The sequence below is a fragment of the Pongo abelii genome, chromosome 3 (assembly GCF_028885655.2).
Source record: "Pongo abelii isolate AG06213 chromosome 3, NHGRI_mPonAbe1-v2.0_pri, whole genome shotgun sequence".
NCBI classification, from domain to species: domain Eukaryota; kingdom Metazoa; phylum Chordata; class Mammalia; order Primates; family Hominidae; genus Pongo; species Pongo abelii.
This window is the reverse complement of record NC_071988.2, coordinates 4,483,865-4,511,383: the sequence shown is the minus strand read 5'-3', so window position 1 is coordinate 4,511,383 and position 27,519 is coordinate 4,483,865. Positions and strand designations below refer to the sequence as shown.

The following is a 27,519-nucleotide window of genomic DNA, read 5'->3' as shown; positions in this document are numbered from 1 at the left end:
CAGGTCATAGTCTTCACATTTGGCTCAGAATAAACCTCTTCAAATATTTCACAGAGCTTGGCTTTTTGTCAACACTGCCAGTAAAGTGTGCCAGCTCCCAGAGTTGGGGAATGAGGACCTTTCTGACAGGTGGATATGAAAATGCAAACCACATGGTGACATCGTGACATCGCAAAGCTCTCCTGCATGAGAACCTGTCGTGTCTCACACAGTGACGTTGTGGCATCGCAAAGCTCTCCTGCACGAGAACCCGTCGTGTCTCACACAGTGACGTTGTGGCATCGCAAAGCTCTCCTGCACGAGAACCCGTCGTGTCTCACACAGTGACGTTGTGGCATCGCAAAGCTCTCCTGCACGAGAACCCGTCGTGTCTCACACAGTGACGTTGTGGCATCGCAAAGCTCTCCTGCATGAGAACCCGTCGTGTCTCACACAGTGACGTTGTGGCATCGCAAAGCTCTCCTGCATGAGAACCCGTCGTGTCTCACACAGTGACGTTGTGGCATCGCAAAGCTCTCCTGCATGAGAACCCGTCGTGTCTCACACAGTGACGTTGTGACATCGCAAAGCTCTCCTGCATGAGAACCCGTCGTGTCTGACATGGTGACATCGTGGTCAGGCATCGCAAAGCTCTCCTGCAGGAGAACTCGTCGTGTCTGACGTGGTGACATCGTGACCACAGCCATCGCAAAGCTCTCCTGCATGAGAACCCGTCGTGTCTCACACAGTGACGTTGTGGCATCGCAAAGCTCTCCTGCACGAGAACCCGTCGTGTCTGACATGGTGACATCGTGGTCAGGCATCGCAAAGCTCTCCTGCAGGAGAACTCGTCGTGTCTGACGTGGTGACATCGTGACCACAGCCATCGCAAAGCTCTCCTGCATGAGAACCCGTCGTGTCTGACATGGTGACATCGTGGTCAGGCATCGCAAAGCTCTCCTGCAGGAGAACCCATCGTGTCTCACACAGTGACGTTGTGGCATCGCAAAGCTCTCCTGCATGAGAACCCGTCGTGTCTGACATGGTGACATTGTGGTCAGGCATCGCAAAGCTCTCCTGCAGGAGAACCCATCGTGTCTCACACAGTGACGTTGTGGCATCGCAAAGCTCTCCTGCAGGAGAACCCGTCGTGTCTGACATGGTGACATCGTGACATCACAAAGCTCTCCTGCATGAGAACCCGTCATGTCTGACACCGAAGTCAAATGTGTTTTTTTCTGTAAACCTTGAACATACCCTTGACCTTAAACAACTTCTATGACCTGCTGGTGGAAAAACAGGTAGTTTCAGACCAAAGGGTGGACTAGACCACAAACCAAGGTCCCAAGTGATAAAAAAAAGGCCAAACATGAAAACCCCTCTGGAGATGCCCAAAGCTCAGTTACTTGGGAGACAAGGACAGCTGGGGCCTGCTCTGGAGGGCGGTGAGGCAGGAGGGACCGTGACTCTAACTCAGGCTGGCCACCACCTAGAATCTAGCTGCGGGCACATCAGAGGACTTGAGAGCCTGTTCCTTCTCACTTAGAAAAGCTATGGGTCTAAGTAAAGGAGCCGTCCACGCACACACACAGCCTGAGGCGTCCTGAGGGGGACCCCTGGTGGAAATCTGCGTGACCCCAGCTGACAGCCCACCCAGGCCCAGCTGCTCTCTTGGGCTGGGACCCCCAGGCAGTGGGGCTGGGGACCCTGGGCCCATGAGGCCTGTGGGTGGCAGCCTCAGTGGGGAATGAGCCCCTCCGACACTGGCAGGCACCACTGACGTGTTCTCTGGGTTTGTACTCGGAACCACTCCATCTAATTCGCCAAGGGCCTGAGCACTCTCTCTCATTCCCATTCTCTCTGAAAGCAGGAAGAGTATCATAGACAAAACACATGTAACCCATGAAGAGTTTGTTTAAACCCAAGGAAGCTTCTAAACCAGAGTAAGATGAATTCAGGTGGGGATGCTCCTGGGTTCAAGTGACAATGGATACCAGCACCTACATATTGTGTCTCAGCCCTGTGCTGGGGCCCTCAGGCACCAGGGAGGTCCCATGGCTTCTGGTCCCGCTCGGCCACCTCCTGCTGTCTGCCTGCAGCAGTGTCCAGCCTATTGGGACCAGTCTCCTCCTCTGCAGATGCAGCTAATGGCACAACTCACCCCATACGGTTGGCTGAGGGTCCCACAAGATGATGAATCCTGAGTGCTCAGCAAGGTGCTGGCAGGCAGTAGGTGCTCATCAAAGAAGCCACTAATTACCCCTCAGATGCCCCTGGAGCCCCAACAGGGTGGGATGTGGTGGTGGGGGGGTATCCTGCCCCTTTTCTAAACATGAAAATGAGCTTGAGAAGTGATTTCTAGTGCTGGAAATTCAGTTTTTAAAAACATTGTGGACCATGCCCTTCAGACGCTCAGAAGTTCTCTGGGCTACCTGGAAAAATAAGAACTGGTCTTATTTGGTTCAGCACCGTCCTGAGACACGCTGGGTTACATCTGTTTGATGGGCTGTGGTGACAAGAGTGTGGCCATGGGGGTCAGGGGGCACCAGAGTGACCCAACTCCCTGCTACTGATGACAAAGGCCTTCCATGCCCTGAGCTGATCAGAGGTTAAGAAGCAGGACCCAGTCGCAAAGACAGCACTGCTTCGGGAACCTAACACTGGGAAGGGCAGCCAAGTCCATGGCCCTGCGGGGAGCAGGAGTGACCGGGGGAGGCGTGCACTGATGGCCCTGGTCTGCTGCAATCAGCCTATGGCCAGCGCCGTGGGGACAAGCCACATGTGTGCAAGGACTTGCTGGGCAGACTCTGCAGGGACAAACAGATCAAACATGTTACGAATGAAGTGATTTGTATATAACTGGCGGCAGGGGGAGGGGGAGCGGTTGGAGACTGAATTGCCCATTCAAATCATTAGACTTTTTAAAAAAACATTTCCTCGACGGAAATTTCCAGTTCCACAAAAGTAATCAAACAGATGTTCCTCCTTAAGTCTTAAATCATAACATTCAGATGATCTATGTGCAAATTAATAAGGTTATGACATAATTCGATTATGTGACAAATCCGAGGGAGAGCTGACAAAGAACCAGACTGGCACCACTGACTTCTTAATGAAGTGGAGCTCCATAAAAAATCTAGAGGAATCACAGGTTGTCTGACCAGAAAATCCCTGACAACGGGCTGTCGACTTTAGAGAAAGGAGCTGAACCCTGAAAACTGAATGTGCGAAATTCTAATTATCAAAAATCCCACAGCGCATCAGGTAGACATGATCATCTGCATTTCTTTTCCACGCTGCAAATCACCGCGATCCCAGATTAGCCCAGCTGGCCAGGCGCCTCCCTCCCGTCCGCCTGGGCGGTTGAGGCCAATCAGCAGTTTAGGCGCAGAGGTGTGGGCTCAGAAGGCAGCAGCAATTTCCGGTGTGTTCTGGAATCAGAAGGTGAGGTCCACGTCTGATTAGTTCCCTTCGTTTCATTAGACTTGGCTGAATGTGTGCCGGTCCCACTAGAGCTTCGACTTCAGACTTCCTATGACAGGTTTGTTCACAGAAAACTCTGGCCACCAGGACGCCCGCTCCAACGCCTTGCTTTCCTGCAGGATAGCGCCCCAGAGGTTTTTGTAGAGCTGCAAACAACACGTACACAGCAAGTGAACACGAAGAAATAAAAAGGAAAAGATTCCTAGACGGCTGAGTGTGCAAATGCAACTCCTCAAAGTTTTTGTTAAAAACACAGGAAATTCGGCCAGGCACAGTAGCTCACGCCCATAATCCCAGCATTTTAGGAGGCCGAGGTAGGCAGATCACCTGAGGTCGGGAGTTCGAGATCAGCCTGACCAACATGGAGAAACCCCATCTCTACTAAAAAAAAATTCAAAATTAGCCAGGCGTGGTGGTGCATGCCTGTAATCCCAGCTACTCGGAAGGCTGAGGCAGGAGAATCACTTGAACCTGGGAGGCGGAGGTTTTGGTGAGCCGAGATCGCACCATTGCACTCCAGCCTGGGCAACAAGAGAAAAACTCCGTCTCAAAACAAACAAACAACAACAACAACAAAAAAAAACACAGGAAATTCTCTGTCACTTTTTAGAGAAATTTTAAAATGGTTTAAATTTATACGAACATTTTCTTTTTTTTTTTCTAGTAGAAAACAATTAGGAAAATTCAACTATAAAGTACCATAAAACACATTTATAATGAAAATCACCTCCTCACCCTCTTCTTTGGAAATTATTGGCTGGGTGAGGTGGCTTGTGCCTGTAATCCCAGCACTCTGGGAGGCTGAGGAAGGCAGATCACTGGAGCTCAGGAGCTCGAGACCAGCCGGAGCAACATGGTGAAACCCCGTCTTTACAAAAAAAAAGAAAACATGCAAAAAATTAACTGGGCATGGAGGAGTTCACCTGTAGTCCCAGCTACTTGGGAGGCTGAGGTGGGAGGATCGCTTGAGCCCAGGAGGTTGAGGCTGCAGTGTGCCAAGATTGTGCCACTGCACCCCGGCCTGGGTGACAGAGTGAGATCCTATCTCAAAAAAAAAAAAAAAAAAAAAAAAAAAAAAAAAAAAAAGGAACTGATCGTGGGCAGTGGACACCTTGTTTCTTAGTAACTGCAGTCACCACAGGACTCTGCAAGGCTGCATCGACTGCTGCTCTGACATCTGCTCTCACACCCCAGGCCGCTGCAGGCCGCACAGGTGGCATGTGGCCACCAGCAGCAGGACGCCCTCGCCCGGTGGCCCTTACTGGCTGATTCCTGGACTGGGCCGCCACACCCTGCTCCTCTCATCCTGCCCCGGGCCAGCACTCCCCTACGGGACGTGCAGATTTCACTGCTCTCAGCCTAAGTGGCCTCACTGGGAAGATGGGGAGAGACGCTCCTGTCTTGGAGGAAGGCTGTACAAATGAAGGGCGAAGGGCAGCTGAGCAGACACTTCACCCGTGCAGGGTGGAAAGGGGCAGCCCAGACCATCTCCAGGGCCTGGGGAGGTGGTCTATTTTGCATCCAGCTTACGCTGACCCATTTTATTTAGAAGAAACCCCTCTGCCTGCACCCGCTAAATGCACTTAGCAACCCCTCCTCCCCACTCTGCTACTCTGGGCCCAGGCTGCTGCTCCGCAGGGCCTAGGTTCCAGCTTGTGTTTCACAGTTTGGAGCAGCGGGCTTGGTTTAAGGATGGTCTCAACTGCCCTACGGCTCTGTTTGTTCGTTTATAGTGAATTTCTCACCTGGCAGCTCCTGGTTAATACACCAGTTCCTTGCAACTGGAAGGAATGTATTTTTTTTTTTTTTTTTTTTTTTGAGATGAGGTCTCACTCTGTTGCCCAGGCTGGAGTGCAGTGGTGCAATCACTGCCCACCACAGCCTCGACCTCCCCAAGCTCAGGGGATCCTCTCACCTCAGTTTTTGTAATTTTTATGGACGGGGTTTCACTGTGTTGCCTAGGCTGGTCTCAAACTCCTGGGTTAAAGGGATCCGCCCGCCTCAGCCTTCCAAAGTGCTAGGATCACAGGTGTGAGCCACCACGCTCAGCCAGGAATGCACGTTTAATAAACCATCCTGCCAGCGACACCTCCAGTTGGCTCTGGTTTTAACTATGGAACCCAGAGCCAGGGGGCCCCTCCATCATGGGCAAGGTCTCTCCTTTCCTCGGTCGTTCCCTGCCTCAGAGACGGGCCTGCCTCTGCAGAACAAGGCGTGGCAGGTGGACGCTCAAGGCCACTCAGCTTCTCCTGCACGGGGCAGGCAGTCCCATGTGCTCAGGGGTAATCCACAGCGAGTCTGGCTCCACTGTCTCTTCGAATGCCTGTCTGCCTGGTGAGCCCCCACCTCCTGGTGAGACTGCCTCTCCCAGAGACGTGGGCAGGGCAAGTCCCCCTCCTATGCGTTCCCCCAGGACCCTAGGCTCCCCCCATGTCTTCTCTCCCTACAGCAGGGCACAGTCTCTTCAAATCCTGGCTCTGCCACTCCCTGGCTGGGAAACCCACTGGGCTTCTCTGGATCTCAGCTCTCAGCAGCAGTGATCATCTGGGCTGTATGGGCTCTGGGGATGGTCAGTGGTCAGTCCCCGATGCAGGACAGCAGGCCCTCTACACAGATGACCATCCCTGCCTCTCCTACTACCGGGAACTCTCACCTCCTGCCCTGCCCACCGGCTCCTGGCACTACCTGCCTCTTGGCACACCTAGCCCAGATGTAGGCCAGGCGCTGAGGCCAGGCGCTGGGTCCTCCCTGGCTAAGCCAGTAAGGGCTCATGTACAGACTTCAGCATTCCCTGAGGACTGAGGGAGGGTCCTGCCCACTAAGGCTCAATCTCCATTTGGGCAGAGACCCAGGTGCCGGCAGGTGCTTCAGCAGAAATAACTCAGTCGCGGGGCCAGGGGGCAGGGATGGGGTCAAACCCCTCTGCGGCTCACAGCCGGGGGACCTCAGGCACGGGACATGAGCATTGACACGCCGAGTCCCTCTAGCAGAAGACAGACACAGCCCCATAAGCAGTGGGGTGCTGGAAGGCACCCAGTGGAACTGTGAGCATCGCCCCTCGAGGGCATCATCAGGTGGGAGGGAGACACAAGGTCAGTGATGAGGCCAGCAAGGGCCACACTACAGTGCCTGGGGGCACTGCCTCAGCTGGAGGCCAGAGAAGGCCTCTCCAAGGCAGCGACAGTAGCTTATACTGAAAGAATGGAAGGCACTCCAGGCAGCCGGAGCAGCAGGCACAAGGCCCTGGGGTGGGCACGGGCGTGGCAGGCAGTCGAGGAGGCTGTTGTAGGCTCCCTCAGGGGGGCGGCCTGACCCCATCTGCTTTGAAGGAATCATTATGGAACACGGAGGGCAGGAGGAGAGCTGAGGAGCCCCAGGGAGGCGGCTGGGGGAAAAGTGGAGCAGGGGAGAGTAACCCCGGTGACAACCATGGATGGTCAGAGGGGACAGAGGGGCCTGGGGATTCCAGGACAGGGATGGGGGAGAGGCCTGCAGGGCCAGGAGCCTGCATGGTCAGATGAGGGTAAGACCTGGGACCGGGGAGGTCGGCGGGAATGGGAGGAGGGCAGAGGCCATAGTGTGTGGACCTCCAACCTCTGCCTGTGCAGGCGGGCAGTGCCACCACCCCATCTCGGGAGGAAAAGGCAGGCAAAGGACGGGCAAGTCCCCTGCAACCACAGAGCCAGTGTGGGGAAGCACCAGAGTGAGACAGTCCCGACTTGTCCCGGGCCCTCCCCAACAAGTTCCCCCACGTGTGACCACTTTCCAGAAGACACCAGACCCCTGACCCACAGGAGCATCTCAGCTCCGCAGAAATGCCCATCGACCCTTGGGGCGCCCCCGCGAGGCCCCGTCCTCCCTTTACCTCGCCGTCGGCTCTGCCAATCGGTGAGTCCAGAATAAAGTCAGGAGGAGCGATCACGTCTACCAGGGCAACTGCGTCGTCTTTCAGCTGTTGGAAAACAAAACCCAGACACTTGGCACCTCCTGGGAATTTCCATGGTGACCAAAGGGTAACAGCCCTGTCCATGGTTGCCAGGACCCACTAGCAACGGGTCACCTGAGCAGCACATGCGGCTCTGCTGCCAATGCATGATCTCTTCACCGGCCTGGATTCCAGGCCCTTGCTGTGCGCCGGAATGTTCTCACCATGCTGCTTTTCACTCAGGACTTCCAGGGCTTGTTTCTTCCCAACAAGGTAGAAAAGGCCCTTAAAAGTGACGACCCTGAAGCTCGTGAATTAGCAACTGCCTTCAGAGGCTCGTTTCTAAGCCTTGGCTTATCTGGGCAACTGCTGTTCCAGTAAAGGAAAATATGTCCAGAAAACATGTAATAGAGAAGGCATTTATGAGCACTTGGAAAAGCCATAAGCATATGAAGCCTCCTCAGTTGGCAGTGGTTTTATTACTCTCCCATTCCACTGGACAAATTATTCTACAATATGACACATGAAATTTATATGAGTGGACTCTCAAGAATTTTCTTAAAATGCAAAAAAAAAACTATCCTTAAAATATTATGAAATGCCATGGCTATACTGCATAGAACCCAGGAACGGGAGACACTGTTAATGATATGGATCAAAGGCAATCGGTCAGCACAGAGTAACAAAGGCCACAACGGAGGAACTGAGTGCACCTCTGCGCTTCAGTGCCGTGCTCTGCAGGGCGTGGCCACCTGGTCCTGGGCCACGTGCCTCAGCACAGAGGCCGCAGACAAATGCCACTGCTCTAGGAGAGAAGCTCTTGGCAGAATACAGGCGCTGAGCCTGACAAACGTGTTCCGTAAGGGTCCAGGTAGGAGATGTTACCGGCTTTGCGGGCCATGGTCTCTGGCAACTGCCTACTGTGCCGTGGAAGCACAAAGACACCCACAGATGACACTCAGGTGAACGGCAGGATTGGACTGAGTTTGCTGGCCCTGGTCTAGTGGATGGCTGGCACCCACTCCACCTGGCTGACCTTGGCCTCCCCAAGACAGCGGTGTGGATGGGCGCACACACAGAGTGGCACACAATGGTCAGCCAGCCTTGGCCATAGCTTCACTGGGAAATCAGCTGTGGCTTTTATTTTTTTGAGACAGGGTCTTGCTCTGTTGCCCAGGCTGGAGTGTGATGGTGCAATTATGGCTCACTGCAGCCTCGAACACCTGGGCTCAAGCCACCCTACCTCAGCCTCTTGAGTAGCTGGGACTACAGGCATGTGCCACCAAGCCTGGCTAATTTTTTAAAATTATTTTTAGTAGAGATGAAGTCTCACTACGTTGCCCGGGCTGGTCTCAAACTCCTGGCCTCCAGTGATCCTCCTGCCTTGGCCTCCCAAAGTGCTGGGATTACAGGCATGAGCCACCACACCTGGGCACTTTTTATCAACAACACCTCCCCGCTATGCCCCCGTCTCTGCGAGGAGACCCCTGTGCTTTCCTTGGTGCACCTGCGTACTCTGAAGGCCTCCACGGGGTCAACACTGCCCCAAGGGGGTAAAATTTGACTCTTGGAGGAGCCGAGGAACACCCCTGCCTGTGGCCGGTTCGACGTTAAGAGGAGTAAATGTGGTCACATACGTGCACCACAATTAGACACGCTCCTCTCCAGAACCGCAGGCTCAGGGAAGGAGTTTATACAATGAATCCCGAGAGAGGCTCAGAGCCAGTCACAGGGATGTTCCACTGGTCCCAGATCAAGTATGAAAGCAGCGACAGGGGAGATGAAAGGCCAGGTCTGCAGTCACCTGAGACACTGTGCTAAAATGCAACAGCACTCGGCCCAGTTCCTACCAGCAAAAGTGGAGTGAAGTTGCCACGGACACAGTGGCCCTGCCCACCGCAGCAGCACCAGCACCAGCACAAGTGGCTCCTCAAAATCAGTGCAATGAAAGGAAATTGGAGACCCTCACTCATACAGCCGCCTTCCCCCAACCCAGCAGCTACTGTGCTGAACAGCACGGCAATGTAGCTTCTGTCCCTGGATGGAAGACAGCTGCCGGACCAGAACGTGGGGTTGGGGCCCTCTGATTTCCTCGGTGACATAGGTAAAAGAACATAATAAACAAGGAAACTGCCAGGAAACAAATTTAAATTGGAGGCTAAGGCCCCTGAACGCTCAGAGAATTCTCAAAGTAGCTGCAAAAGGTGTGTGAGAGGGCCTGGGTGTGTGCAGATCTGGAGACGCCCCGACAGGTTTCTTTTGCAAAAATTTCTGATGTAGCCATATTTTCTTGTAATCCTCCAGTTTTTACTAAACACTGAACACACGTGAATGTTTGGGTTGCAAAGGCAGTGTGTGTCAGCTCTGGGTGACACCAAGGTGGTGTGTGTCAGCTCTGGATGATGCTAAGGGGGTGTGTGTCAGCTCTGGGTGACGCTAAAGAGGTGCGTGTCGGCTCCAGGTGAGGTTAAGGAGGTGCGTGTCGGTCTGGGTGATGCTAAGGGGGTGCGTGTAGGCTCTGGGTGACGCTAAGGCAGTGCGTGTCGGTCTGGGTGATGCTAAGGGGATGCGTGTCGGCTCTGGGCGGTTGTGTAACATGGATGTAGAGAATGCGGCAGCACCCACGGCTCACCTGGGAACACAAGGCCAGGACGGCACTCTCCAACACTTCTCCCGCCTGCTCACCGGAGAAGTATCCTCCTGCAAGCACAGCCTCGGTCACATGGGGGCTGGGTCCTCAGTCCAAAACCACCCCCAATACCAACATGCCCTGAGTGCACTTTCCAAATCGGCCATACAGGAGGCCTGTTTTGGGTGAACACATCAGTGTCACTGCTGTCCCCAGCCCAGCTGTGACCCAAGGAATGTGCTGCTCAGGGGCCGAGTTCTGAGACCCTTTTCCCACTCAGGCATTGATGGTCTCCGGCCTGGGGCAGTGAGGGAGGCAAGGTCCCAGGCTCAGAGGTGACAGGTGGCGGCTGGGCTCACACCTTCTGGGGCTCAGGGAGGCTGGGCGGGTTCCTTCCTCGGGAGGAAGCGAGGAAGGGGCTCCTGGGCAGAGTGAAGCAGGGGTACACGGCAGGGGGCGCAGGAGCAAGAGGGTGCCTGGGACCACCCAGGGGAGTTGGGAGGGTGGGGGTGGTGGGTGCCTGCAGGGACTCAGAGGCTGCAGGGGGACTTGGTCCTTGGTGTCACCTCCAGCTGCTGTGGTTTCTGGCAGGGCCCTAAGAGGTCCAAGGCCATGGCCTCGTGCATTCGGGAGCACATCTGTGGTGGGATCTGCGTTTGCTGTGATTTTTGCTGGAGAGAACTGTGTCTCATCACTTAGGGTTTTTCTCAGACAGCAGTGGGGCTCCTGCCCTGTGCCCGCCCTCTCTGGCAGACACTTGTGTCCCTTCCTTGGTGCACCTGAGCATTGTCAAGGCCTCCACGGGGTCAGCACCACCCTCCAGGGGGTAAACGCTGGCTCTTGGGGTGGGGAGGATCTTATTCTTCACAAGCCCAGAGACACAGGACATGAATGGATACGCAGTGTATCCTAGTACCAAAGATGCAAGGAGCCAGCCATTGGGAAAAACCACCTAAAAAGACTTCCTGGGGGGCAACAACGAACAAAAAGTTGACAAACTTTGGTTTACCCTATTCCCACCAATCCTCCAGGAATCAGCCCCAGCACCCCCTCCTCCAGGAAGCCTTCCAGTGTTCCCAAGTCTAGGCACTCCTGGCTCGTGTCTGTCTGGGCCTTATGGGACCTAGGAGGTGGGCTTCTGCTCTCTGCAGAGCCCGGCAGGCTGCCTGGCATGAGGGGGACTTCTGGAAGTGTTCTCTGAACCGAACCCCAAGTGAAAGAAAAATTGGGTCTCTCGGCGCCACCCTGACGCTGCTCTGCCCCATATGCTTCTCATTACGGAACTGGGCCCCTCATCTGTCCACAGCGCCATCCGCCGTGCTCAGTAAGTCCCGTGGAAGGAGGACGATGGTGCAGGAAGCAGCTTCCTAGATACAACAGGGGGGCCCTGACTCTGGGGAGGACAGCAAGCCCGCAGTCAGAAGCCTCACCTCGGTAGAGCAGGGCCGCGTGGCGGCTCAGGGACCACAGGGCGTACAGAGCACTGAGCCGCCCCAGCACGGCCCGCAGCGAGGGCGGCACGCAGGGCTGGTGCACGTGCTCGTGGAACCTCTGGACCACCGTGAGCTCCACGAAGGCCAGCGCCAACGGACGGCCGTGGGACACCTGGAACACAGGACGGCACCGTGAGGACCGTGAGGGTCCCAGCCCCGCCAATTCCCGGTAGAGGAAGTTCTCGGGAAACACGAACGCGACATGCCTTCGCGTGCATGTCCTAGGACAGTAACATAAGGTGAGGCAGCGCACAGATGCGGCGAAACACGAGACATGTTTCCAGAACACAATGGAAAAGGCCTATGTGAAGATGGAGCTGGGACTGCTCTGGCTCCACCGACGCCCTCCAAGGCCTCAGTCTCAGCTCAGCTCCCGTCTGGGACTGGGGGTGGCACCGGCATTGCATACCGGCCTGGAGCCGGCGTCGGGATGCTCTGCGGCTATAGCGTGGGCGCCCACCAGGAGGCTCCCGAGGGCCCAGGACCTGGCTTCTTCCACACGGGAAGGCACGGAAGAGCTGGAGAAGGGGCTTGTCAAGCTCCTCCCTGAGCTCAGAATTGACTTCGCTTCTCCAAAGGAAGTGCCACCCCGCCCTCCAAAGCCTCCAAAGCCTCCAAAGCAGGCTTCTCTCCCCCTGTTGTACGGCCCCCGCAGGCTCTGCTGCCCCCATCTTTATGTCCATGAGTGCCCCATGTTTAGCTCCCACTTGTACGTGTGAACATGCAGCATTTGATTTTCTGTTGCTGCGTTAGTTTGCTGAGGATAATGGCGTGCAGCTGCATCCATGTTGCTGCAAAAGACATGACTTGGTAGTGATGGCTGCACGGTATCCCATGGTGTCTATGTACCCCATTTGCTTTATCCAGTCCACCACTGATGGGCACCTGCGTTGATTCCACATTTTTGCTATTGTCAAAAGCGCTGCGATGGACATACAGGTACATGTGTCTGGCTGGCAGGATGATTGCTGTTCTTTGGGGTGTATACCCAGTAATGGGATCACTGGGTCGAGGGGAAGGGCAACTCTTAGCTCTCTGAGAAATCGCCAAGCTGCCCTCCATGGTGGCTGAATGAATCTGCATTCCCACCAACCGTGTATCTGTGTCACTTTTCTCTACAGCCTCGCCAGCATCTGTTATTTTTCCTTTTTAATGAATATCAAAAACATTTGCTGATAATCATCAACTTCACTTATTAGCCTTTCTTTCCCTATCTCCCATTTATCATCTTACCAGATTTTTTAAATTAGGAAAACAACACATGCATTGCTTGACTTGTTAGGATGAGCAGGTGCCACTTTTAAAATTAAAAAAAAAAAATCCAGCCAAGTGATGAAATATGGTGTATGGGGGACTGACTGCTGCAGGGAGGACCCGGCTGCATGCCTGGCCTATGACGCTGCTATGACGCTGCCCCAAATCTTCCCAGAACACAGCAGGGTTAAGCACATGGCAGCAGGGTCTCCAGTCACAAAGCCAGTGTCCTCCAGGGCCCTGCTGGGATCAGGAGCCTCGGGAAAACAGAAACCGGGAGAAGCTCCTTTCCCGCTCTGCTTCATGCCAGCCTGACTGGTCCTGTCCCAAGACCCCCGCTGGGCCCTGCACACTCCTGGGTGGGCCGTCCCGTCGGTGCCAGGAAGGCCCGTCCTGCTCCCTGCTGTCTGAGCATGGAGCATGCCAGCCTGGGACCTTGGGGCTTCCTGCCGTCTCCTGATCTCACATGCGCTATAGCTCTGGGCCTTGGTTTTGGCAAGTGAGGGCTGGTGGTGGGATCTGGACTTGCACTAGGGCAGTGGGGACTGCCTGACAGACCCCAGCTAGGACTAGCACCCAAATTTCCCAGAGCCCTGCCAAGTGAGGTGGGGCAGCCTTCAGGCTCCCACCTGAGGCCTCTGGCAGGAGGCTGATAATACAGGCCCCTGGGGGAGCTGCCAGGTGTGGTGCTGCAGCTCCAGGCCTCAGCCCCTCCTCCTTCCACCTTCCATGAAACAAGCAGGCGACGGCACCTGCACCCCCGCAGGCTGCTCCTGCATCCACGAGAACACGGTAATTCCATTGAATTCTGCCCACACCCCAAATTGTGCTCCCACCCCACGAGGGCCTCTCCTCTCACCATGGGTCTTCTGCGAACCCAGAGATGAGGCCAATCCCAGCAGGGCCCAGGCACAGAGTGGCCGTTCTTGAACCAAATCTGAGTCTGAGCCCTGTGCCCCGCACCACTCTCCCCCTTACCTGCACAGTTGCTGTGTTAGAGCCGCGCTGCTTCAGTGTGTTTTTCCATGAAAGTGACACAGCTTGATACAGCGATGGCACAGGCCAGATATGCTGCGGGGGCCAGAAAGACAGCCCCACCTAGAACCTTGCTGCTGTCAAATAATGCATCCCGAGTGCCAGTGAGTTTTGAAACACAGCGTCACTCAGCTCTGCAGCTGTGTGTGTGAGCAAAAGGCATCATGGCTCCAAGCCTCAGTGTTGTCTCCTGCGTGGTGCTGCTGGGGTCAGGGTGGCCCTCTCACAGGAAGCGCCTGCGATGGCAGCTCTATTGTACTTGATGGCATCTCAGTCCCCAGGATTTGCCTGCATGACACTGCACTGTTCTTCCAGGAAAGGTCCACATAAGGCCAGCAGTCACTGGGGGGCCACAGCCTCTGGGGATGGGCTCCCTAAACAGTGTCTGCCATGGCAACCAGCAGAGCTGACCACAACATTAACCAAGGTTGGCTGGGGCCCAGGAAGCATCCCACGCGGTATGGACTCCGGCGACCCGGGGGGACAGTAATGTCTCAGGTGCAGTCCCTCCCCCATGGACAAAGTGTCCCCACAGCTATGGTTAAGGCTGGCGCACTCCAGCCAAGAGTGCTCACGGCACCCACAGACACATCCGGGAGCCCCACTGCCCCCACCAGCTGCCGCCTAGACAGGGCGGGGCTGGGCTCTGCTCTAGGGGGATCTTCTGGACCACCTCAGCTGCCCCTCCAGAGCTGCCAAATTGTCCCCAGCTAGGACTGTGCCAGGCGCTTCTCAGGCTCGATGCACTGAAGGTCAGCTGTCCGTAAACCTTCAGCACAGGAGAGACGAGAGGGTCCCAGTCTGGTACGCTCTGGTTGGTGAAGTACATTTTAAGAGGCAATGGATACTTCAGGCCAAAAAACAAACCCCAAACTGTCCAAATTCAGACAGCAGCCACGCAGACTGGGGAAAGGGCTGGGCTCTGTGACAGCTGGCCCAGGTGCGATCCTGGCCCTGGCACGGGCGAGCTGGGGGACCTTGGGCATTTCTCTTGGCCTCAACTTCCTTCACTCCCAAAGTAGGCAACATGAAATAACCCAGGTACAGAATCCAGCGTGTGGCTCAGGGAGAACAAATGTCCTCGTCCTTGTCCGCCTTCTGATGTGCAAATCCCTGAAGGGAGCCTTGAGCCCTTGGGGCAGGGGTTGGTCCCAGGGTGGAGGCAGGCTCCGGGGATGCCACCACCCATCTTTTTAGTCCCAGGTTGGAAGCAGGGTGCAGGGATGCCACCACCCACCTTTTTACTCCCAGGCTGGAGGCAGGCTGCGGGGATGCCACCACCCATCTTTTTATTCCCAGGCTTGAGGCAGGCTGTGGGGACCCCGCCACCCATCTTTTACATCTACTGGCTGTTGAACATGTAAAGGTGTCACTCAGCTGAAAAATGAGAGAAATGCATTTTTAAAGACCTTTCTGTGCATGTCTGGCTTACAGTGGGTAAATAGTGGATAGCGGTTACCGGCAGTGGGTAAATGGTGGCTAGCGGTTACCGGCGGTGGGTAAATGGTGGCTAGCGGTTACCGGCGGTGGGTAAATGGTGGCTAGCGGTTACCGGCGGTGGGTAAATGGTGGCTAGCGGTTACCGGCGGTGGGTAAATGGTGGCTAGCGGTTACCGGCGGTGGGTAAATGGTGGCTAGCGGTTACCGGCGGTGGGTAAATGGTGGCTAGCGGTTACCGGCGGTGGGTAAATGGTGGCTAGCGGTTACCGGCGGTGGGTAAATGGTGGCTAGCGGTTACCGGCGGTGGGTAAATGGTGGCTAGCGGTTACCGGCGGTGGGTAAATGGTGGCTAGCGGTTACCGGCGGTGGGTAAATGGTGGCTAGCGGTTACCGGCGGTGGGTAAATGGTGGCTAGCGGTTACCGGCGGTGGGTAAATGGTGGCTAGCGGTTACCGGCGGTGGGTAAATGGTGGCTAGCGGTTACCGGCGGTGGGTAAATGGTGGCTAGCGGTTACCGGCGGTGGGTAAATGGTGGCTAGCGGTTACCGGCGGTGGGTAAATGGTGGCTAGCGGTTACCGGCGGTGGGTAAATGGTGGCTAGCGGTTACCGGCGGTGGGTAAATGGTGGCTAGCGGTTACCGGCGGTGGGTAAATGGTGGCTAGCGGTTACCGGCGGTGGGTAAATGGTGGCTAGCGGTTACCGGCGGTGGGTAAATGGTGGCTAGCGGTTACCGGCGGTGGGTAAATGGTGGCTAGCGGTTACCGGCGGTGGGTAAATGGTGGCTAGCGGTTACCGGCGGTGGGTAAATGGTGGCTAGCGGTTACCGGCGGTGGGTAAATGGTGGCTAGCGGTTACCGGCGGTGGGTAAATGGTGGCTAGCGGTTACCGGCGGTGGGTAAATGGTGGCTAGCGGTTACCGGCGGTGGGTAAATGGTGGCTAGCGGTTACCGGCGGTGGGTAAATGGTGGCTAGCGGTTACCGGCGGTGGGTAAATGGTGGCTAGCGGTTACCGGCGGTGGGTAAATGGTGGATAGCGGTTACTGGCAGGAGCCAGAAAATGTTTAAAAGTTAATAAATTTTCTCCACCAGGTCAGAGAGTAAGCACACTTTTAACAAAAACGGTCAGTAACCTTCCCAAAGGACACAGCCGTCACCCTCTCCATGAACTGCTGCTGCCCCAGCCCAGCCTGATGCCTGTGGAAGTGTGGCTTTGACCTGCAGCTCCTGCCCCGGCTCCAGGTCAGCGGCTGCTGGGGCTGGTTTCCGACCAGGCTGGCATCTATCTGAAGGAATTCCTTCCTTCTGGGGGTGTTCTCTGTGGGTGACATGCTACGTGGGCTTCCACAGGCTGCTGTGTGTCTTCTGATTTTGCTGAGAGCATCTTTTGCAATGCAGAAATGCTGAATCTTTATGCAGCCAAATCCGATGGTTTTAATTTTTTAACAGCTTCCAGTTCCCATCTTCCTGAAAAGGCTGGTCTAGGCTGAGGCTTTCTTCTCATGCCGTATTGCAGAGGAAGGGGCCGCATCTCCCCTGGGCCCCCTTAGCATCCAGCCCAGGGCCCCAAGGGCTCTCAGCTATCACAAATGTCCCCTGCTCTTAAAAGCTCCGCGATCCAGAGCAGGTCTGGAACACGAAGCCCTGCCCTGGCAACAGCTTTCCCTCCAAGGCCTTGGGGCTGGTGTCTGTGGGTGTCTGTCAGCTCCACAGCTCGGCTCAGGGTCACTGTCTCAGCCAGATCAGAACCCAGGACCCCCCCTGGCCTCTGCCACAGCCTTCCGTGAAATTCTGCTACCAAGTTCTCAAAGGAAAAGCTACAGGTGAGGAGGGGTTTCTCAGCAGCTCAGCCACACACTCGGGGTGTTGTGGGGTCACACATGCCAGGTCCCCAGCATAGATCGGGGCTGGAAGGGGGTGCTAAGGACCTACCGGGCAGTTCTAAGAGATACAGGTGTTGTGCCCTCCATCTCTGGGGGTCTTGTTTCATAACTCATTGGAGAATCTCTACTCCATTAAAAAAATGTTTTCTTTCTTTTCTGAGACAGGGTCTTGCTCTGTTGCCCACGCTGGAGTGCGGTGATGCAATCACGGCAGCCTCAACTCCTGGGCTCAAGCCATCTTCCTGCCTCAGCCTCCTAAAGTGCTGGCATTACATACATGAGCCAGTGCAGCAGCCTACTCAACCTTAACACAAGGATGTGGCCTGCAGAGGAGGGAGCAGTGGAAGCTGACAGGCATCCACTGGTTTCTGAATGACCCAACCTGCTGTGTATCACCCAGGGTGGGTAAAGAAGGTGGCCTGTTCTGGAAGGGTCATTTCAAGCCTCCTGTTTTTGGTCACCATGGCCCTAAACTACAAGTTTTACTGACCCTGGCCACCTGCTGACTTCATTTCTTTTCAGTTATAAATTCAATATGGGTTTCTTTTTTTTTTTTTTTTTTTGAGATGGGTCTTGCTCTGTCACCCAGGCTGGAGTGCAGTGGCGTGATCTCGGCTCACTGCAACCTCCGCCTTCTAGGTTCAAGCGATTCTTCTGCCTCAGCCTCCCAAGTAGCTGGGACTACAGGCGCATGCCACCATGCCTGGCCAATTTTTTGTATTTTTAGGAGACACCAGGTTTCACCATATTAGCCAGGATGGTCTTGATCTCCTGACCTTGTAATCCACCCGTCTCAGCCTCCCAAAATGCTGGGATTACAGGCATGAGCCACTGTGCCTGGCCCAATCTGGGTTTCTTTGAGCTTGACAGGAGCCCATCCCTCCTGCCTTCTCTCCTCATCCCAGGGCAGGTGTGTCCAGCAGGTTCCTAGAGGCGCTGGCCTGAGGGGCAGGGCTGCCCCCCAGCAGCAGGCTGTGGGGTGCTGGGCCTTCCCAGAGACAGGCAGACGTGGACCTGGGTCCCCACAGCGGCTTCATTACTGAAGGTGACCCATAACCTCATGAACCGACGCTAGGGAGAAGGGGCGACAGCAGCTCTCTCCGTATCCACGGCCTCCCTGCCTGACACTCTTGGCCTGAGTCTCCCCACAGCTACGGTTTGGGCTGGCGCACTACAGCCAAGAGTGCTCACGGCACCCACAGACACATCTGGGAGCCCCACTGCCCCCACCAGCTGCCCCCTAGACAGGGTGGGGGCTGGGCTCTGCTCTAGGGCAGACAGCTGGGACAGGGCTGGAAGGTTCCTGGCATGACAAGGTGTTTTAGAACAGGCTATTTTTTTCCCTGTGGCTTCCTGGAACACGAGAGACAACCCTGTCCAAGTGTGAGAACCAAAGCGCTTTCCAAGGCCAACGATGACCCACTCACCATTGCCACCCCAGCCCCTCAGGAAGGTGACAGCAACTTGTGGAAAACCAAGCAGGGCGCTGGCATCACTCCCACGAGTGAGGAGGGAGCACTCAGAGTGCCCGCAATGGTGTCCCCGCCGCTCCGTGCATCCAAGGCTCTCACAACCCAGAGCTTCACGGCTCCAGTTTACAGGCTGGAAACCATCAAGCACGGTAAATGTAACATCCATGACCTCCCCAGCCCAGCAAGACAGGTGCCGCCATCCCTGTGTTACAGAGGAGCTGAGCAAGCAGCAAAGTCATCAAGTCATCTGCCCAAGGTCACGGGAGCTCAGGGTCTGGGGCCTGAACTGCCAGGATGTTCAACTTCCCAGGGACACAACAGCCGGGGAATTAAGAGCAAATAATACAAAAGGGAATTTTGAAAACAAATACGTACCTGGCATTTGTTCCTTGCTTCAAAGTCACTGCTTCCTGATCTTTTCTCTTGGTTTAATTTTTGATAAGTCTCTCGGAGCAGGTAGCAAACCAGCCACTTGTATGCTGCCAGGGCGACTTCGGAATGAGAAACAGAAGGAGAAAAAGTAACAATAGAGAACCCAAGCATTTGTCACAACTCACCCCCAGGGACAAGGCACTGCCAGCATCCTGCAGGTACCGGGTCGTCTTCATGACGAGCAAGTGTATGGGGTGGGTCTGATTTTATAGGTAGGGAAACCGAGGCACAGGGAGGGCACCTGCCCAGGGCTCCCCTGGCTGGAGGCACTTCCTGGCTCAGCCCAGGGCTGTCCTGAGTTCCACACTGTTCCAGCGGCCTGGAGGCCACAGAACACGGCACCGCCACTAGAGTGGGCCCTCGAGTGCGACGGCTGCACGTTCTCACACCCACCAGGCTTGGTCTGTGTGAAGTGTGGTGCTGCCCCCGCAGCATCGGCCAGAACTGCATGGGCAGCAGGACAACTGGCTAGCGGTGGCGCCCAGTGGCGAGAGGAAGGGGTGCTTCCGTTCACCTCCCCCTGCCTGGCCCTTGGACCTCACCGCCTACTGGAGCTCTGGAACTGGGGACTGACATGGTGGGGGAGGGGGGCCCCTAAGGCCTCGCCCCCTGCGTGGCCCCTCCCACAAAGCTCAAAAGGGCAGGAGGGAGCAGATGGTGCAGACAGGGAGGCCCCGGGGTGGGGTGTCAGGCAGGACAGCTGGAGCCCCCTCTTCGTCCTCCCCTTCCCCTGGCAGTGGTGCCCACATCTGCAGGGCCCCCCACAGCGCAGCCAGAGCTGGTCTCCCACAGTACTCCCTATGGACCAGGCATGGTCCTGAGACTCCACCAGGCTGTACTGCTACTACCCCACTGATGAGGACACGGGCCCAGGGACCCAGGTACATGGCGAGCATGTGAGGGAGAGGTGCGGACCAGCCACATGTGGAGGCCACGCTCACACCCACCCCCTGCCCAGGCACAGAGGGCCTGGCGCCCAGACACGAGGAGCCTCCAGGCTGCAGGGGGCCTTCTGCCTGGCAGCCAGTCTTGCTCAGAGATCCCGGGCAGGAGAATGGAGATCAGCAACTCTGAGTCTGGGCCCAAAGGCTGAACTCAGGGGGGCTTGGGATTTCCTTCTTTGTCACACAGCCCAGGTCACTGGGAAGAAAATACCCAACGTTGCCGGGTGCGGTGGCTCACACCTGTAATCCCAGCACTTTGGGAGGCCGAGGCGGGCGGATCACGAGGTCAGGAGATCAAGACCATCCTGGCTAAAACGGTGAAACCCCGTCTCTACTAAAAATACAAAAAATTAGCCACGCGCAGTGGCGGGCGCCTGTAGTCCCAGCTACTCGGGAGGCCGAGGCAGGAGAATGGCGTGAACCCAGGAGGTGGAGCTTGCAGTGAGCTGAGATCACGCCACTGCACTCCAGCCTGGGCGACAGAGCGAGACTCCGTCTCAAAAAAAAAAAAAAAAGAAAGAAAGAAAATATCCAACGTTGCAGTTCCTGCCACAGCACACCCGACTGCTTTCGGCTGTTACATCTGTTCACCCTCACGGCATAACTGAGAAGCCCGTCACAAACCAGAGCAGGCCGTTTCCCAGGCTCATACGTCAGGCGGCCAGAGGGAGTGGGATGGAAAGACAGGTGCTGCTGACCCTGCAGGCAGGGTGCAGGCAGGGTTGGGCGGAGGCTTCCTCCACGCAGTCATCTTCAGGGAGCCAAGGCTCCCCTCGCCAAGTCCTGCCAGGCATGGGGCGCTGAATGGTGGCCCTAACTGACCCCCACAGCTGTGAATGTGACCTTTGTTGGGAAGAGGGTCTTTGCAGATGTCATGAAGTTGAGGTATTGAGGTGAGGTCATCAGGGACTCCTGGACTAGGGTGGATTCTAAATCCGATGGCACGTGTCCTTACAAGATGCAGAGACGGCAAAGTCACAGAGGACGCAAAGGCCGGCATGATGCAGCCACAGCCAAGGACTCCTGGAGCTGCCAGGAGCCTGGGTGGGAAGAGCCCCCCCACCCTGAGAGGCAGGCGGGTAGCCCTGCCCCATCCTGACTTGGGGTTTCTGCCTCTGCACCAAGAGAGTCACTGTCTGCTGTCTTCAGTGCCCAGGCCGTGGCCCTCTGCTGCTGGCAGGCTGCCCAGGGGTCATCCTTGAGCCTCACACGCTACCCTTCAGGACATTACTGGAAAACTCAGGTCCATTTTGCAACCAATGCTGAGGGGAGGCCCTTGTGACCACCGCCTGTTCCTAAAGGCTCTGCAACATCCCAAGCTCTCCCCAGCAGGGCAGATGGTCACGAACGGCAAGGAAAGGTAGATGCTGTACAGTTGTGCTTTCCATGACTTATTTACACAGCAACAAAACCAAGGAAACGGTCCGGCCAGAAACCGCTTGTGCAAATTCCTTCTGACCACACCAGAGGCCCCCGTGTCCCACCACGCATCAGCCATGGCTGGGCTTCCCTCCCAGCCTGTCCTGGCCGTTCCCAAACACTGCCCCAGGAGGTGTCCCACTGCAGTGGACACTTCACGGCAGTTACCCGAGTTTTCCAATCTGTCTCTGCAACCAGAATTAACCCATGAGGCTTCACGGTGACGGCCAGTTACACTGTGCTGTGGCTTCAAGTGAGAGGGACGCTTGAAAAATGAGTTAGGTTTGCACTGTGTTTTTTCCTTACACTCTACTTTTGGTTCTTGGCTTTTCGTGAAAAAATAAATCATGTCAGTCTGATGTGTTCACGTGCAGGAGAGAAGATCCCCAAAAAACACATGAAAGCAAACAATGAAAGGTGGGTGCCGTGTGTGTCATTTTCAGAGTTAATTTGGAAGTGAAAAGGTATCGCTGAAACAAACTAGGCAGGAAAACGGGCACTGATGGGCAGTGAATTCTCTTGCTCGGAATGCGGCTGCTGGCCGCCTGAGGACACACCCAGTGTCAACAACCTCTGTCCTCAAGGGTCTCCCAGAATCCTGGGTCACCACGGCCTTTCCATGTGCCTCACACCAGACAGACTCTCGAAAGTGCCCCTAGCTGCCCTGTGCACTCAATGACTGCCCCTCGATCTGCCCCCCTCCCCAGCCGGGGCTCTGTCCTTGACTCCGTGGTGAGCTCTTCGCATGCACTGCCTGCCTTTCGGGTCTCGATTTCCTCTCCCGTCTCTGGGTCCAGTCCCCTCTGTGTCAGCATCAGAGCACTCCTAACTCGGATTCTGACCCAGGCAAGCCCTGGAAAGCAAGGCCTGGACGGCGGCCCCAACTCCTCAGCCAGATCACGGGCCTGGGTCTCACCATGCCCGCTGCTGCCGGTGCTCCCCAAAAGCACAACGCACGGACCCTCTGAGACACCCTCAGGTGCCGGCTTTGTGGGAAACATTCCCTGACCCACCAAGGCAGACCTCACCTGCACCTGTTGTTTCCAAGGAAGTGTTCGGGACTATGGCCCCCCGCACACAGCAGCCCCCTACGAAGGGCACCATGGCCTGGCCCCTGCCAGGAGGCACGGGGTGACCGCATTCCCTCCCCACTGTCTTGCAGAAGGAAAACAGGCTCAGAGAGATTAAAGCCTAGCTCAAGGTCACAGCGGGGGGCAGTGCTGACCCAAGAGCCTGTGCTCCCACCCTCTGGGAACACTGTCTGCACCATGCACCCCACTGCTCACCTCACATGACCTCACCATGCACCCCACGTGACTCCACCGCTCACCCCATGTGACCCCACTGCTCACACATGACCCCATGTCACCTCTGGCCCACATCCCATGACCTTGCAGTCCATAAATACACACGTGTCTGAGTAGTGAACACTGCAACTGCTTACTATGAATGCATATGAGCCAGCTAAAGGAGAACAGGGCCTGCCGCAGGAAGCAACAGCACAGGCTCCCAAGGCACAGGGCTGTGACACTCAGCTCAGCACACATGCCTGTGCAAAAATCAGAGGAACTCAACAGAAAACCCAGCCTCCCCTACCCAAGTCAGAATCGGAACCCCTGAAGGACCAGCCATAGGCTTGGCAAATCCTCCACCCTTCCTCACAGGCGAGCGCAACCCCGAAGAGGCCTGTGTCTCTCCAATCCTGCAGAGCCTGAGGGCCCCACATCACTTAAACAGCTTTTACCAAAGATCCACATGATGCAGGTTGCAGTCAGCCCTGAGACCTGGGATCTGTGACCAAATGCCCTTGAGACGATGGGGCTGGCAGAACCCACAAGCTTCCCTGCGGCGTGAGGGATAACGGCGGTCTCTCTCCCATACCACTTTGAACAAGTGAAAGCCATTTGCCTTTGTTACTCTGGAAAATGTTTTCACTTTGTTGCATCTTGTAAACATTAGAGCAGTTGCAGAAAAGCAGGTGACTTTGGTGTCTCTCCCGATGATGGAGAGACTGTAAAATTGCTTTTGCTTTCAGTCTCAAGGGAAGGGGAGAGAAGAGCAGAGCGTGATGGGCACATGGAGAAGCTGGCTGTCCCATTTATGTTTTGATTTTATTAATATAAGGAGTGATGGTTTTAGGAAAAAGGTTTTGGTTGGGTCGAAGTTACTACAATGATTAGGTCATTTTCTAGTCCTTTCTGTGGCAACATTTGGGAAGCTTGGAAAGTGACTTGCGGCCGGGCCGCGGTGGCTTATGCCTGTGATCCCAGCACTTCGGGAGGCCAAGGTGGGCGGATCACGAGGTCAGGATATCGAGGCCATCCTGCCTAACACGGTGAAACCCTGTCTCTACTAAAAATACAAAAAATTAGCCGGGTGTGGTGGCGGGCGCCTGTAGTCCCAGCTACTCGGGAGGCTGAGGCAGGAGAATGGCGTGAACCTGGGAGGTGGAGCTTGCAGTGAGCCGAGATCACGCCACTGCACTCCAGCCTGGGCAACAGAGCGAGACTCCGTCTCAAAAAAAAAAAAAAAAAGAAAGTGACTTGCAAACATCAGAAATAGGTCATCAAACGTGTCCCCGTTTCCTACTGGCACCCAAAAAGGCAGGCTGAGATCTGCACGGTTAGTTACCGTCAGAAGCTGTAACCCAGCGCAGTGACCACGAGAAAGCAAGCAGTGATGCAGGTGCTTCCTGATGACGATGCTGATGGTGCGGGCAGGGGAAGGCGCCGGGAAGCTGGACCGGTCCAGGCTCCACACTGGCTTCGGCCACAGCTGTTGTCCTGTTCTTTGCCGTGTGAACAAGGAAGTAGCCTGCAGGGCTGGAGACGGACAAGGACACACGCTCGGGGGCTGCTATCACATCCACGGCGTCGGTCTTGATGGCCGGAACGCGTCCTCCATGTGCGCCTGACCCTGCATGAGGGAGGCCAGTGCTCCCTCCTCCCGAGGATCCAGGGGCCTCCCAGAACCCCCGGGGACCCTCACGTTCTGGTCTCCTGAATGCAAAGCCAAGAGCGTCCTCCATCTCCAAATCCCTGCTCTATCCGCCCAGTTGAGCGTGCGGCACCTTGAGGGCGGTTCCTGTCCAAACTGTGGCTGCTGAGCTGAGCTCTGATTTGGCGCCAAGTACTACACTAAGTGCTTTACGTGCATGAACTCAGTCCACGGTACAAAAACCTTATGAAGGGGGTACCATCACCGTCCCCGCGCTGCAGATGAGGAAACCGAGGCAGGAAGGCTGAGGGACTTGTTGTAGGTTCCACGGCCGGCAGGAGGGACCGGGATCAACCCCCGGCAGCCTGGCGGGAACTGATGTCTCTCTAGCTCAGGAGGGTGGGCTACTCTTTCATGTCTCGGGTGTCACGGGAGCGGTCAGTTTCCACCTGGCCTGCCGGGACAGGGCATCGGGACCCCTCTCGGCCCTTCTCTTCTGCACAAATAGGTGCTTTGGTGGCAAAGTGAAGACGTTCACTAAATATTGCTGAGTGAGGTGATGGCAAGATGGAGGCGTCGCTGCGGCTTTGAGCTGTTCTCTGTGATATGCGGCTTGACAGACGGGGGTTGTGGTGGGAGGAAGGCATTTGACAGGGACACGGGTGGCACGGAGGTGGGGGCAGCTCCAGCCCTGCTCTTTCTGTCAAATCTCACCCAGACCACTGGGCAAGAAGCATCCAGGAGCAGTAACGAGAGATCCCGAGCTTTGCGGTCCCACAGGCTTGGGTTTGAATCCTCGCTCTGCCCTTCCCTGCGCCTGGGCAGCCAGAGCCGAGGGAGCCTTTAGGAGTGCCCTGTAGGACACGCAGAGCTGGGCCGGGTGCTTCTGTTTTGGGGCGCAGGGCAGCCCCTCTCACCTGTCCCAGCCGCCTCTCACCTCCATTTCCACAGAGCAGCCAGAGTGGCCTTTTCCCATGAGGAACATTTTTAAAAATATGAATCATCAAAACAAACAGCACACCCCATTCCACTGGGCCTCTTGCGCTCACCTCCCGTCACTCACAGCAGGGGAACGAGATGCACGCTCACATAGGGATGAGCTCGGCACAGGCTGGGACCTGCTGCCTCCTCCTCCTGACACACCCGTCCATCGGGGGTCCCCACAGCTGCCCCCGCCTTTCACTGACCTCAATTCAAAGGCCAAGGCCCCTGCAAGGTGGTCACCAGTCATGCTCCACCTCACCAGCCAGGATCACTGCTTTGCAGAATTCCTGCTGCCCTAAGACTGAGGCCTTGGGATGTTTTTGTGTCTGCTGGTCTAGACTGTAAAGTCCCATGAGGGCAGGCATGGGGTCTCCATCATGCTGGCCGCCAGCCCCAGAACTGCAGAGTGAGCACATAACGAGCACGTGCAGAATTAACCCAGGAACGCGAGAGCAGCTGCTCTCCGAAGAGGGATCCCCCGTCAGGATCCAGTGCAGTCTACAGGGAAGCTGCTTTGCTTTCGATGCTGCCAGCACGGCCAGGCGCCTCATTCCCAGCTCTCGCTCCCACCTCTCTGAGCCACAGACCCCACATGGGTGAGGCGGAGCCTGCAACAGCTCCCACGACACACCTGCAGGAGGCTGTCAGTGGCCAGCTCTGTACGGGGCCCTGGGAGGAGGCCCCATCCCGACCACCGCACCCACAGAAGATGAGCCTGCACCACAGGGGCCGAAGGAAGGAGGTGCGCGAGGTGCGCCAGGGCGGGAAAGGGCATCTGCTGTTTGGGGAGCCGGGAGGGGCTGGGAGTGGGGAAGACTGACAGGTGAGGTGGCTGGGAGGGCCCAGGGACAGCAGCAGCCCAGGCACCAGGGCAGGGGGCAGAGGCTGCTTAGTGGACAGAGACCAGGCCAGGTGGCCTCTCATGCCCTTTATCCTATGGGAGGCAAGGTATAGGGTGGCAAGTGGGCATCCTTCAATCCATCTGTGGAGTCAGCGCCTAACTTGGCGTCAGGCACAAAGAAATAGTCCATGAGCCAGCCCAGGACAAGTTGCATGCGGGGCCTCCCACCATCACTGCTGCCACGGATGGAACTGCCAAGGGCCCCCTCACCGAGGCACAGTGCGTTTCCTGGTGGGAATGATGGGAAATCAGGCGGCCAGGGGAGCCCTCCACCTGTGTGTTTACCTGCAGAGTCCAAGCAGTCGGCAACACTGGAGACTTCAAACTTCTGGTCAAGGATGCCGGGATAGGCATCCAGAAAGTCCACTGACTTCAGTGGACTGCGGAAGCAAGCTCCATCTAGGACACACATTCCAGTGACTTTGGTGGAAGACAGGAACCCGAGCCATTGGGAACCCCAAGCTGGGGACACCCCAAAGCACGGAGAGTGTCCAGAGGACCCAACAGCCCCAGACCCATGGGCCAGGGTCTGGGTCTCAAGGACCCTCCCCCCACCAGCCTTTGCCCATGCCTTGGGGAGTTGGTCGGCACTATCTAATAACATTTCTTTCCTTCTGCAAACCTAGGATGCATTCACAGAACTGCCGAATCAGTGAGGCCAGGAGAACCCACCCCCGCCCCGGTTGGGTTCCAGGACCCCCACCAGTGTAAGCAGAGCCTCACCCTGGACCTGGTGTGCCAGGAGGCCCAGCAAATAATTGCTTGTCTGCTGCAGTAGGATGTTGTTGTCACCTTCGTATGTGCAGTTGGGATCGTTGTCATCTCTAAGGACACCCAACCGGTTCACTGCAACAAAGCCACAATAGTACCATCATGTAAGACGCATATTTGAGAAGCAGCCTGTCACTGTGTGAGAATTTAAAAAGCACTAAGAGGCTGGGCGCGGTGGCTCACATCTGTAATGGCAGCACTTTGGGGGGCCGAGGCGGGTGGATCACTTGAAGCCAGGTGTTCAAGACCAGCCTGGCCAACATGGTGAAACCCACCTCTACTAAAAATACAAAAATAGCCAGGTGTGGTGGTATGTGCCTGTAATCTCAGCTACTCGGGAGGCTGAGGCAGGAGAATCGCTTGAGCCTGGGAGGCAGAGGTTGCAGTGAGCCGAGATTGTGCAACTACACTCCAGCCTGGGTGACAGAGCAAGACCCTGTTTCAACAACAACAACAACAAAAGCCATGGTTTGAGACCAGCCTGGGCAACATAGTGAGACCCTATCTCTATAAAAAATGAAAACAAAAATTAGCTGGGCA

The 27,519-nt window shown here is 56.0% G+C and overlaps 1 protein-coding gene and 1 long non-coding RNA gene across 14 annotated transcripts in view; one reads left to right on the top strand and one right to left on the bottom strand.

Annotated features, from left to right (window-relative positions):
- Positions 1-2,812: 2,812 nt before the first annotated feature.
- The window catches only part of ACOX3 (acyl-CoA oxidase 3, pristanoyl), a 61,572-nt gene continuing 36,865 nt past the window's right edge, over positions 2,813-27,519 (bottom strand). For 3 of the 13 annotated variants that reach the window (XM_063722678.1, XM_054553223.2, XM_063722685.1), the window contains exons 12-16: positions 26,932-27,054; positions 26,494-26,607; positions 18,967-19,082; positions 7,328-7,414; positions 2,813-3,608 (exon numbers count right to left, since the gene is read on the bottom strand). In XM_063722678.1, coding sequence (XP_063578748.1) covers positions 3,489-3,608; positions 7,328-7,414; positions 18,967-19,082; positions 26,494-26,607; positions 26,932-27,054 — 560 coding nt within the window. In that variant the 3' untranslated portion in view covers positions 2,813-3,488. 13 annotated transcript variants of the gene reach the window in all.
- LOC134761254 (uncharacterized) lies at positions 11,540-18,951 on the top strand. The gene is made up of 3 exons (XR_010139593.1): positions 11,540-11,748; positions 16,329-17,059; positions 17,281-18,951. It is a non-coding gene; the product is annotated as an uncharacterized LOC134761254 (long non-coding RNA).